Genomic DNA, 13,608 nt, shown 5'->3' on the forward strand with positions numbered 1-13,608 from the left:
TCGAACATATTAACATCGAGCGGGAGGAGGTATTGGCGGTTTTAGCAGGCCTAAAAATGGATAAATCCCCAGGCCCGGACGAAATGTATCCCAGGCTACTGTGTGAGGCAAAGGAGGAGATTGCGGGGGCTCTAACACATATATTCAGAACCTCTCTGGCCACAGGGGATGTGCCAGAGGACTGGAGAACCGCTAATGTAATACCATTATTCAAGAAGGGGAGTAGGGAAAAACCGGGGAACTACAGGCCAGTGAGCCTAACATCAGTGGTAGGAAAATTATTGGAAAAAATTCTGAAGGACAAAATTAGTCTCCACTTGGAGAAGCAAGGATTAATCAGGGATAGTCAACATGGCTTTGTCAAGGGAAGATCATGTCTGACTAATTTGATTGAATTTTTTGAGGGGGTGACTAGGCGTGTGGATGAGGGTAACGCAGTGGATGTGGTATACATGGATTTCAGTAAGGCCTTCGATAAAGTCCCCCACAGGAGACTGGTCAAGAAGGTACGAGCCCATGGAATCCAGGGTGCCTTGGCACTTTGGATACAAAACTGGCTTAGTGGCAGAAGGCAGAGGGTGATGGTCGAAGGTTGTTTTTGTGACTGGAAGCCTGTGGCCAGTGGGGTACCACAGGGATCGGTGCTGGGTCCCTTGCTGTTTGTGGTCTACATTAATGACTTGGATATGAATGTAAAAGGTATGATCAGTAAGTTCGCTGATGATACAAAAATTGGTAGGGTGGTAAATAGCGAGGAGGATAGCCTCAGTCTGCAGGACGATATGGATGGGTTGGTCAGATGGGCGGAACAGTGGCAAATGGAATTTAACCCGGAAAAGTGCGAGGTGATGCACTTTGGAGGGACTAACAAGGCAAGGGAATACACAATGAATGGGAGGACCCTAGGCAAGACAGAGGGTCAGAGGGACCTTGGTGTGCAAGTTCACAGATCCCTGAAGGCGGCGGAACAGGTAGATAAGGTGGTAAAGAAGGCATATGGGATACTTGCCTTTATTAGCCTAGGCATAGAATATAAGAGCAAGGAGGTTATGATGGAGCTGTATAAAACACTGGTTAGGCCGCAGCTGGAGTACTGTGTGCAGTTCTGGTCGCCACACTACAGGAAGGATGTGATCGCTTTGGAGAGGGTGCAGAGGAGATTCACCAGGATGTTACCAGGGCTGGAGCGCTTCAGCTATGAAGAGAGACTGGGAAGATTGGGTTTGTTTTCCTTGGAGCAGAGGAGGCTGAGGGGGGACATGATTGAGGTGTACAAAATTATGAGGGGCACAGATAGGATGGATACTAAGGAGCTTTTTCCCTTCATTGAGGGTTCTATAACAAGGGGGCATAGATTCAAGGTAAAAGGCGGGAGGTTTAGAGGGGATTTAAGAAAGAACTTTTTCACCCAGAGGGTGGTTGGAGTCTGGAACTCACTGCCTGAAAGGGTTGTGGAGGCAGGAACCCTCACAACATTCAAGAAGCATTTGGATGAGCACTTGAAATGCCATAGCATACAAGGCTACGGACCAAATGCTGGAATATGGGATTAGAGTAGACAGGGCTTGATGGCCGGCGCGGACACGATGGGCCGAAGGGCCTCTATCCGTGCTGTATAACTCTATGACTCTATGACTCTAACTCTATGAGATGTTTCTCAGGGTCATGACACATCCATAACATCAAACTGGTTATTGCAGACAGACATAGCCAGGCAGCCAATACAGGGCTCCTGTGATTACATCGAAAATAGAAAATAGGAGCAGGAGTAGGCCATTCAGCCCTTTGAGGCTGCTCCGCCATTCAATATGATCATGGCTGATCCTCTGTCTCAATAACATATTCCCGCTCTCTCCCCATACCCCTTGATGCCTTTTGTGTCCAGAAATTAATCTATCTCCTTCTTAAATATATTCAGTGACTTGGCCTCCACAGCCTTCTGGGGTAGAGAATTCCACAGGTTCACCATCCTCTGAGTGAAGAAATTTCTCCTCATCTTAGTCCTAAATGTCCTACCCCGTATCCTGAGACTGTGACCCCTCATTCTAGACCCCCCAGGCAGGGGAAACATCCTCCCTGCATCCAGTCTGTCTCGCCCTGTCAGAATTTTATACTTTTCAATGAGATCCCCTCTCATTCTTCTAAACTCGAGTGAATACTGGCCTAGTCAACCCAATCTCTCCTCATACGACAGTCCTGCCATCCCAGGAATCAGGCTGGTGAACCTTTGCTGCACTCCCTCAATGGCAAGTATATCCTTTCTTAGGTAAGGAGACCAAAACTGCACACAATACTCCAGGTGTGGTCTCACCAAGGTCCTGTATAACTGCAGTAAGACATCCTTGCTCCTGCACTCAAATCCTCATGCAGTGAAGGCCAACATACCATTTGCCTTCCTAACTGCTTGCTGCACCTGCATGTTTGATTTCGGTGACTGGTGTACAAGGACATCCAGGTCCCTTTGTACATCAACATTTCCCAATCTATCACCATTTAAATAATACTTTGCCTTTCTGTTTTTCTTTTCGAAGTGGATAACTTCATTTATAGGACATTACACTGCATCTGCCATGTATTTGCCCACTCACTCAACTTGTCTAAATCGCCTTGAAGCCTCTTTGCATCTTCCTCACAACTCACAATCCCACCTAGTTTTGTGTCATCAGCAAACTTGGAAATATTACATTTGGTTCCCTCATTCAAATTATTGATATATATTGTGAATAGCTGGGGCCCAAGCACTGATCCCTGCGGTACCCCACTAGTCACTGCCTGCCACCCCGAAAAAGATCCATTTATCCCTACTCTCTATTTCCTGTCTGTTAACCAATTTTCAATCCATGGCAGTATATTACCCCCAATCCCATGTGCTTTAATTTTGCACACTAACCTTTTATGTGGGACTTTATCAAAGGCCTTCTGAAAATCCAAATACACCACATCCACTGGTTCTCCCTTATCTATTCTACCAGTTACATCCTCAAAAAACTCCAGTAGGTTTGTCAAACATGATTTCCCTTTCATAAATCCACGTTGACTTTGTCTAATCCTGTTGATATTTTCTAAGTGTCCTGTTATCACATCCTTTACAATAGACTCTAGCATTTTCCCTACTACTGATATTAGGCTAACCGGTCTGTAGTTCCCTGTTTTCTCTCTCCTTCCTTTTTTAAATAGTAGGGTTACATTTGCCACCCTCCAATCTGCAGGAACTGTTCCATAATCTATAGAATTTTGGAAGATGACAACCAATGCATCCACTATTTCCATGGCTACCTCTTTTAGTACTCTGGGATGCAGATTATCAGGCCCCGGGGATTTATGAGCTTTCAGTCCCATTAATTTCTCCAGCACTATTTTTTTACTAATACTAATTTCCTTTAATTCCTCCTTCTCACTGGTCCCTTGGTTTCCTAGCATTTCTGGGAAGTTATTTGTGTCCTCTTCCGTGAAGACAGAACCAAAGTATTTGTTTAATTGCTCTGCTATTTCCTTATTCCCCATTATAAATCTCCCATTTCTGACTGTAAGGGACCTACATTTGTCTTCACTAATCTTTTTCTTTTTACATAATTGTAGAAGCTTTTACAGTTCGCTTTTATGTTCCTTGCAAGTTTACTCTCATATTCTATTTTTCCTCTCTTAATCAATCTCTTGGTCCTTTTTTGCTGAATTCTAAACTGCTCCCAATCCTCAGGCTTGCTACTTTTTCTGGCAACTTTATATGACTTCTCTTTGGATCTAATACTATCCTTAATTTCTTTTGTTAGCCATGGTTGGGCTGCTTTTCCTTTTGTGTTTTTGCGCCAGAAAGGAATGTATAACTGTTGCAATTCATGCATTCATTCCTTAAATGTTAGCTATTGCCTATCCACCATCATGCCTTTTAGTGAAGCTTCCCAATCTATCATAGCCAACTCACTCCTCATACCTTCGTAGTTTCCTTTGTCTAGATTTAGGACCCTAGTTTCAGATTGGACTACTTCACTTTCCATCTTAATGAAGAATTGCAGGATCACCTACTGCCCCAACACAAGGAGGTACTGCAACACCTCCGTCGCCACTGTCAATCACTGATAACGAATACCCATTTACCTCACTTTCTCTTCCCCTTAGATGAAGCATATGGTTAGTAAGTAGAATTGGCACAAAATGGAGTCGATTTTATCCCCAAACGGGAGACACGTTGAGTATGAACCTCACTCGCTGGCCTAAATTTCAGGCCCAGGATATTTTAACTCTCAGGCCTCGTTTAATTCCATCTTGCAGATAAATGGCGGGGAGGGGATTTTGGAAGGGTCTCACGGGAGGGAAGGGGGAGGGGGGAGTCCAGGGCAGAGGAGGCCAGAGGCGCCCACCTTTCCAAAAAGGAAATGTTCTCTCTACCTGCAGGGCCTCTTCATCCTTCCCACCAGCTGCTGACCTCTTCCCCTCTCAGGCCCCGGTTAAAATTCCCATCACCCCCTGTGCTCACTGACCTGCATTGGCTCCCAGTCCAGCAATGCCTCGATTTTAAAATTCTCATCCTTGTTTTCAAATCCCTCCATTGCCCTGCCCCCTCCCTATCTCTATAACCTCCTCCAGCCCTGCAACCCTCTGAAATCTCTGCACTCCTCTTCTGACCTCTTGCACATCCCCAATTTCCTTCACTCCATCATTGGCAGCCGTGCCTTCAGAGGCCTAGACCTAAGCTCTTGAATTCCCTCCCTAAACCTCTCCGCCTCTCCACCTCTCTCTCCTCCTTTAAAACACTCCTTAAAACCTACCTCTTTGACCAACTTGTGGTCACCTGTCCTAATATCTCCTTATGTGGCTGGGTGTCAAATTTTGTTTGACAATCGCTCCTGTGAAGCGCTCTGGGACATTTTACTACATTAAAGGTGCTACATAAATGCAAGTAGTAGTAGTAGTGGTAGTAGTAGTAGTTGTTGTTGTTGTAAATGCCATCGGGGTCCTATTGACATCATAAGGCATGAGGCCCCCGCCTGAGACCAGCGTGCACCTCATCCACCGCCAAAATCAACGGAATTAAAATCAGAGACCGACGGGAATGGAGCTGGATAGGGAACCGTTCCAGTTAACTGCTTCCCCGCTCTGTTCCCGCCCAACGGGGGAAATTAAAATTCCCCCCAAGTGTCACAAAGGGGAAACATCAGGATCTAAAAAAAAACTGAAAACCCTGAACCTCACACACTGGTAAAGTGATTAAATCTGGGTCAATCGACACTGTGGCGTATGATGAAAGTTTGAGTGGGATGGGGCAGAATTTGGGTCTTGAGGTAATACCAAGGATTATCGATAGGATAGATATAGAGAACATGTTTCTGCTCGTGGGGAGTCCAAAACTAGCACTATAAATATAAGATAGTCACTAATAAATCCAATAGGGAATTCAGGAGAAACCTCTTTACCCAAAGAGTGGTGAGAATGTGGAACTTGCTACCACAAGAAGCATGGACCAGTTGGGCTGAATGGCCTGTTTCTGTGCTTAAATGCTACGTAATTCTATCTTGTAGGATATACATAAGAATGGGAGGTGACGTGTAGCCAACTGGTTCAGGAGCAGCGAGGAGGGTGAGGGGATTCTGGGGTATACATCAGTGATGGGGGCTGGGCCTTGGTAGCAACGGGACTGGTTCTCAGGTTTGGCCACCCTTTGGAGGAGGAAGGCCATGTTTAACTGCACTGGGGGAATTCGTGAGGTGGAGTGATAGTCGGGAGGGGGGATAGTCTCGGGATGTGGCAGGACTGGGGATGGTATCAGGGTCTATAAGAACTCCAGTGTGGGGAGAGTGAGCTCCTGTGGTTTGTAAATACTTGGGGGGGTTGTCTGAGGTGCAGTAGCAGTAGAGAGGGAGGCTCCCAGATTCGGGGTACGCTGGGCATCAGAAATCAAGGTACTGAAAATCCCTGGCCCTTTTACTTCAACCCTGGATACACCTGATCCTGGCCCTGATATCAAAGTTCCTGCCCTTGGGGCCTTGTAAGTGAAAGAGTCCCTTATATCAATAGCAGTGTCAGAGGGGGCGGGGCTGGAGGTGGGGTATTCCCAAAATTGGGAATTCCCACCATTCCAGCAAGATTGGCGGCCGGATTGCGTATTCGGAAGAGGCGGAGCGGTTAGATGTGGGCCCCACTTTGGGGTTCAAGCTGCGATTTTAGCCTTGACCCTCAAAGAGGAACATTTTTTAAAGCGTGGTCCCCATACTAAGGGGGCTACTGGGGACACTTAATAATTATTTTGTAGGGGAGGGGTACCATCAACCCCTCTGCCCTAATCCAGGCACAGAATATCATATAGTATGACCCCTAAAGGGGCCAGCAAGGCCCGAGTGGTCCCATTAAACTCCATTACAACTGACCGGGCGCAGGGTCCCAGTGGGCACAGTCCCGACATAATTTGTTGGATTTCGGTGCTGGGGATTTTCTGGGCTCTGGTGTTTGGTAGCACTGGAGTTGGGTTGTGGGGTTTGCTTTTTTAGGTATCTGGCAGTAGCAGGGGGGGGGCAGGATTTAGGAGCAGTGGGAAGGGAAGTGTTCAAAATTATGAGGGGTTTTGATGGAGTAAATAAGGAGAGACTGTTTCCAGTGGCAGGAGGTCACTAACCAGAGGACACAGACTGAAGATAATTGGCAAAAGAAGCAGAGTGGAGATGAGAAGAATTTATTTTATGCAGCAAGTTGTTATGATCTGGAATGCACTGCCTGAAAGAGAGTGGAAGCAGTTTCAATCCTAACTTTCAAAAAGGAATTGGATATATACTTGAAAGTGAAAAATTTGCAGGGCAATGGGGAAAGAGCGGGGGAGTGGGACCAATTGGATAGCCCTTTGAAAGCTGTATCATAACAGTAGGGCCAGTTGTCTCCTTATCGTCTTGTAAGGAACGGGTTAATCAGACTGTCTTGAAATCTGTTAATGTTATACTGCTATTGATTATTCTGTATATTGTAGTAATGTTAGATTTTAGCTTTTGCCTGCTCAGTGAGGAAGTATGAGTCAATTTAGATGTAGTGACCACTGAACTGTTGAGTTAAAACTGACCTGAAAGCAATGGTCAGTTTAGACAATAAACTTAATTAAAAGATATTCCAGTTAGAGATCATTAGTTGATAACAAGTTCTGCAGAAGGGAACATCTGTGAGAACAGAACAGGCAGAAAAGCTTCCTTTGTTAGGAAGGCCTTGAGCCTTAATTGAAAATAAGGACCTGCCTGAGAAAGTTAGGGAGTGTATTGGCCTATGGCAAAAGAACTTGTTGAAACTAAAGTTATTGATAAGGGAAAAGGAAAGTAGCTAATTGTATTAGGTAATCCAGCAATGTGTGGTCTGTCACATACAAGTGGTGAAAATGGGTCTAAAAAGTGAGTGTTAGGTCAGATGCTTTGGAATTCGATTAAGGTCTGATCAGCCTAATATACACTGAGCTCAGAACTGTAAAACTTCGAATTTCCTGGCTAAAACATGCAAGGTTTTGTCATAAGTGATGCTGTTAAATGTATGTTTAATTATTGTTAATATTGTATGCTTAATAAATCTGTGAACATGTGACATCTAATGCTGTGAACTCTATTATTGTGAGAAGTAAGTTATAAGTAAGAACACCCATATTCTAACAGTCTGATCACTAACACTGGTAAGTCCTTCCGTCAGGTCACAGAGGGTTCTGGTGAACAGATTACTGCCCAGGGATGGCAGGAAACACTGACATTCAGCTCCTGAAGGTCATCAAAGATCTACAAAGTAAGACAACTTCATTCACCCTGAATTCTCCTTCGCTGTCTTTCTGTGTTCCCTTTACAGTCACTGACGCTGTTCTGGGGCATTGGGACCAGTTCTGGGGGAGGTGGGACCTGTACAAGCTGGACGGATTGGACCTCAACAGGGCCAGGACCAATATCATTGCGGGGAGGTTTACTAGTGCTGTTGGGGAGGGTTTAAAGGAGCTTGACAGGGGGGTGGGAACCTGAGCGTAGATTCAGATGGGACAGAATTTATAACTGGACATAGAAGGCAGAAAATTAGTGAGTGACTTAGGAAGGCAGAGGAAAAAAAGGCTAGAAAATAAACTCCAAGGGAATTTGGCAGTGCTTCAAGGTATATACCTCAATGCAAGGGTATATACCTCAGTGAATAAGGCAGATGAGCTGAGGGCACAGATAGACACGTGGCAGTACGATATCTTAGCTATTACAGAAACATGGCTTAAAGAGGGACAGGAATGGCAGCTGAACGTTCCTGGTTACAGGGTTTTCAGACGAGATAGAGAGGGGGATAAAAAAGGAGGGAGGTGGCAAATTCGGTTAAAGAAACAATTACAGCTGTGAGGAGGAATGATATGTTAGAAGGATCATCAAATGAGGCCATATGGGTTGAGCTAAGGAACAAAAAAGGGGCAGTCACACTGCTGGGAGTGTACTATAGACCCCCAAACAGTCAGAGGGAGATAGAAGAGCAAATATGTAGGCAAATTTCTGAGAAGTGCAAAGACAATAGGGCAGTAATAGTGGGAGATTTCAACTTCCCAAATATTAACAGGGATAAAAGGGTGTGAAGGGTAGAGAGGGACCAAAATTCTTAAATTGCATTCAGGAAAACTTTTTTAGCCAGTACGTAGCAAGCCCAACAAGAGAGGGGGCAGTTCTGGATTTAGTTTTATGAAATGAGAATGGGCAGATGGAAGGAGTATCAATGTGAGAGCATTTTGGTGGTAGCTATCAAAATTCAGTTAGTTTTAGCATAGTTATGGAAAAGGACAAAGATAGAACAGGAGTTAAAGTTCTCAACTGGGGAAAGGCCAATTTTACTAAGCTAAGAAGTGATTTAGCAAAAGTGGACTGGAAACAGCTACTCGAAGGTAAATCAGTGTCAGAGCAGTGGGAGGCAGTCAAGGGGGAGATTCAAGGGTGCAGAGTAAACATGTTCCCACAAAGAAAACGGGTGGGACTGCCAAATCTAGAGCCCCCTGGATGTTGAGGAGCATACAGGGTAAGATAAGGCAAAAAAGGGAAGCTTATGTCAGACACTGAGAACTCAATACTACAGAAAGCCTAGAGGAGTATAAAAAGTCAGGGGTGAAATTAAAAAGGAAATTAGGAAAGCAAAAGAAGGCATGAAAAAATATTGGCAAGTAAAATCAAGGAAAACCCAAAGATGTTTTATAAATACATTAAGAGCAAGAGGATAACTAAGGAAAGAGTAGGGCCAATGAGAGACCAAAAAGGTAACCTATGTGTGGAGGCGGAAGATGTGGGTATGGTTCTTAATGAATACTTTGCGTCCGTCTTCACAAAAGAGAGGGACGATGTAGACATTGTAGTTAAGGAGGAGGAGTGTGAAATATTGGATGGGATAAACTTAGTGAGAGAGGAAGTATTAAGGGGTTTAGCATCTTTGAAAGTAGATGAATCACCAGGGCCGGATGAAATGTATACCTGGCTGTTAAAAGAAGCAAGGGAGGAAATAACGGAGGCTCTGACCATCATTTTCCAATCCTCGCTGGATACAGGCGTGGTGCTGGAGGATTGGAGAACTGCTAACGTTGTGCCATTGTTTAAAAAGGGAGAGAGGGATAGACCAGCCCTCTGAGGTGGGCAAATTATTGGAATCAATTCTGAGGGACAGGATAAACCGTCACTTAGAAAGGCACAGAGTAATCAAGGACAGTCAGTATATTCAAGCCCACGGAATCTAAGGGAGAATGGCAATTTGGATCTAAAATTGGCTCAGTGGCAGGAAGCAAAGGGTAATGGTCGACCGGTGTTTTTGTGACTGGAAGGCTGTTTCCAGTGGGGTGCCGCAGGGCTCAGTACTCGGTCCCTTGCTTTTTGTAATATATATTAATGATTTGGACTTAAATGTAGGGGGCTTGATTAAGAAGTTTGCAGATGATACAAAAATTGGCCGTGTGGTTGATAGTGAGGAGGAAAGCTGTAGACTGCAGGAAGTTATCAATGGACTGATCAGGTGGGCAGAAAAGTGGCAAATGGAATTCAATCTGGAGAAGTGTGAGGTAATGCATTTGGGGAGGGCAAACAAGGCAAGGGGTTACACAATGAATGGGAGGATACTGAGAGGTGTAGAGGAAGGGAGGGACCTTGGAGTGCATGTCCACAGATCCCTGAAGGTAGCAAGACAGGTAGATAATGTGGTTAAGAAGGCATATGGAATACTTCCCTTATTAGCTGAGGCATAGAATATAAGAGCAGGGAGGTTATGCTGGAACTGTATAAAACATTGGTTAGGCCACAGCTTGAGCACTGTGTACAGTTCTGGTCACCACATTACAGGAAAGATGTAATTGCATTAGAGAGGGTACAGAGGAGATTTACGAGAATGTTGCCAGGACTGGAGAATTTTAGCTATGAGGAAAGATTGGATAGGCTGGGGTTGTTCTCTTTGGAACAGAGGAGGCTGAGGGGTGATTTAACTGAGGTGTACAAAATTATGAGGGGCCTAGATAGAGTGGATAGGAAGAATCTATTTCCCTTAGCAGAGAGGTCAATAACCAGGGGGCATAGATTTAAAGTGATTGGTCGAAGGGTTAGAGGGGAGCTGAGGAAAAATGTTTTCACTCAGAGGGTGGTGGGGGTCTGGAATTCACTGCCTGAAAGGGTGGTAGAGGCAGAAACCCTCAACTCATTTAAAAATTATCTGGATGACCAAGTGCTGAAAAGTGGGATTAGGCTGGGTGGCTCATTTTCGGCTGGCACGGACACGATGGGCCGAATGGCCTCCTTCTGTGCTGTAAAGTTTCTATGATTCTATGATTCTGTCTCCATGTTCCCATTACAGTCACTGACCCTGTTTTGCTTCTATATGTTCCTAATAGTCATTATCCCTGTTCTGTCTCTATGTTCCCTTAACAGTCACTCTCCCTGTACTGTCTCTGTGTTCCCTTTATAGTCACTGACCCTGTACTGTCTCTGTGTTCCCTTTACAGTCACTTACCCTGTACTGTCTCTGCATGATTCCTTTGCAGTCACTGACCCTATTCTGTCTCTATGTTCCCTTTACAGTCACTGACCCTGTGCTGTCTCTGTGTTCCCTTTGCAGTCACTGATCCTGTTCTGTCTCTATGTTCCCTTTACAGTCACTCTCCCTGTTCTGTCTCTATGTTCCCTTTACAGCCACTTACCCTGTTCTGTCTCTATGTTCCCTTTACAGTCACTGATCCTGTACTGTCTCTGTGTTCCCATTACAGTCACTGACCCTGTTCTCTCTCTATGTTCCCTTTACAGCCACTTACCCTGTTCTGTCTCTATGTTCCCTTTACAGTCACTGATCCTGTACTGTCTCTGTGTTCCCTTTACAGTCACTGACCCTGTTCTCTCTCTATGTTCCCTTTACAGTCACTTACCCTGTACAGTCTCTGTGTGATTCCTTAACAGTCACTGATCCCATTCTATTTCACAGGTTCGATCCAAGAGCTTTGCGAAGACCATGAAAGGAATCAGCTACCAATCACTGACGCCAGCCCTGCCCTCCACAGGCTGTGTACCAGGCTCGAATACCTGCTACAGGTAGGAGACCTCACTCTCCAGCGCTCTCCCAATCCGAATGACATTTTCAATTGTATCTTTTCTGTTTGTGAATTCTTGTACATAAGGGTGACAGGTATTAATGCTGAGAAATGAAAACCATCCATTTTAGGGACCCAGTATCTGCATCAATGTGTGTGTGTGTGTGTGTGCCTCTGACTCTCTGAATCTCTGTCTCTAATTACCTCTCTGTCTCTTTCTGTCTCTCTCTATCTCACTATCTCTCTGTCTGTATCTCTGTCTCTGTTTATCTTTCTCTGTGTCTCTACCTCACTCTGTCTCCCTGTGTCTGTCTCTCTGTCTGTCTTTACCTCACTTTGTCTCTCTGTGTCTACCTCTATCTCTACTTACCACGATGTGGAGATGCCGGTGATGGACTGGGGTTGACAATTGTAAACAATTTTACAACACCAAGTTATAGTCCAGCAATTTTATTTTAAATTCACAAGCTTTCGGAGATTTTCTCCTTCCTCAGGCAAATGTTTCAAGATCTCCTTGAAGCCTACGCATTTATACATATTGAACAATACATGGTGTTTACAGACTGCCCCTGCAACTGCCCGTTGCCAAGGCAATCACCGTGTTCAGACAGAGAGGTGTTACCTGCAGAACCCCCGAATACACATTCAACAAAAAAACAAACAGGGAAAAAAAACAGAGAAAAAAAAACACAGAGAGAGGCAGAAACATCCGGAAGGCAGAGAGAGCCAGCAAATGACCCATTATATTAAAAACAGATAACATTTGTTCGCTGGTGGGGTAACGTGTAGCGTGACATGAACCCAAGATCCCGGTTGAGGCCGTCCTCATGGGTGCGGAACTTGGCTATCAATTTCTGCTCGACGATTTTGCGTTGTCGTGTGTCTCGAAGGCCGCCTTGGAGTACGCTTACCCGAAGGTCGGTGGATGAATGTCCATGACTGCTGAAGTGTTCCCCGACTGGGAGGGAACCCTCCTGTTTGGCGATTGTTGCGCGGTGTCCGTTCATCCGTTGTCGCAGCGTCTGCATGGTCTCGCCAATGTACCATGCTCTGGGGCATCCTTTCCTGCAACGTATGAGGTAGACAACGTTGGCTGAGTCACAGGAGTATGAACCATGCACCTGGTGGGTGGTGTCATCTCGTGTGATGGTGGTATCTGTGTCGATGATCTGGCATGTCTTGCAGAGGTTACCGTGGCAGGGTTGTGTGGCGTCGTGGACGCTGTTCTCTTGAAAGCTAGGTAGTTTGCTGCGAACGATGGTCTGTTTGAGGTTGGGTGGCTGTTTAAAGGCGAGTAGTGGAGGTGTGGGGATGGCCATAGCGAGGTGTTTGTCCTCATTGATGACATGTTGAAGGCTGCGGAGAACATGGCGTAGTTTCTCCGCTCCGGGGAAGTACTGGACGACAAAGGGTACTCTGTTGGTTGCGTCCCGTGTTAGTCTCCTGAGGAGGTCTATGCGATTTTTTGCTGTGGCCCGTCGGAACTGTCGATCGATGAGTCGAGCGTCATATCCCGTTCTTACTAGGGCGTCTTTCAGCGTCTGTAGGTGTCCATCGCGTTCCTCCTCGTCTGAGCAGACCCTGTGTATTCGCAGGGCCTGTCCATAGGGGATGGCCTCTTTGACGTGGTTAGGGTGGAAGCTGGAAAAGTGGAGCATCGTGAGGTTGTCCGTGGGCTTGCGGTAGAGTGAGGTGCTGAGGTGCCCGTCTTTGATGGAGATTCGTGTGTCCAAGAAAGAAACTGATTCTGAGGAGTAGTCCATGGTGAGCTTGATGGTGGGATGGAACTTGTTGATGTTATCGTGTAGTCTCTTTAGTGATTCCTTGCCGTGGGTCCATAGAAAGAAAATGTCGTCGATGTATCTGGTGTATAGTGTTGGTTGGAGGTCTTGTGCAGTGAAGAAGTCCTGCTCGAACTTGTGCATGAAAATGTTGGCGTATTGGGGTGCGAATTTGGTCCCCATGGCTGTTCCACATTCTCTATTCTCTGTCTCTCTATATCTCTGTCTCTACCTCACAGTCTCTCTCTCTCCCTCACACTGTCTATCTCTGCCTCTGTCTCTGTTTCTACTTATCTCTGTCTCTATTCT

At 45.5% G+C, this 13,608-nt stretch overlaps 1 protein-coding gene across 2 annotated transcripts in view; it reads left to right on the top strand.

Annotated features, from left to right (window-relative positions):
* Positions 1 to 13,608, top strand: part of LOC137323458 (FYVE and coiled-coil domain-containing protein 1-like) — a 55,558-nt gene that overhangs the window by 19,973 nt on the left and 21,977 nt on the right. For both annotated transcript variants that reach the window (XM_067986948.1, XM_067986950.1), the window contains 2 exons: positions 7,651 to 7,740; positions 11,413 to 11,519. In XM_067986948.1, the coding sequence (XP_067843049.1) occupies positions 7,689 to 7,740; positions 11,413 to 11,519 (159 nt within the window). In that variant the 5' untranslated portion in view covers positions 7,651 to 7,688. The remainder of the gene's footprint in view (positions 1 to 7,650; positions 7,741 to 11,412; positions 11,520 to 13,608) is intronic.

The sequence above is a fragment of the Heptranchias perlo genome, chromosome 7, assembly GCF_035084215.1.
Source record: "Heptranchias perlo isolate sHepPer1 chromosome 7, sHepPer1.hap1, whole genome shotgun sequence".
In the NCBI taxonomy this organism is placed as follows: domain Eukaryota; kingdom Metazoa; phylum Chordata; class Chondrichthyes; order Hexanchiformes; family Hexanchidae; genus Heptranchias; species Heptranchias perlo.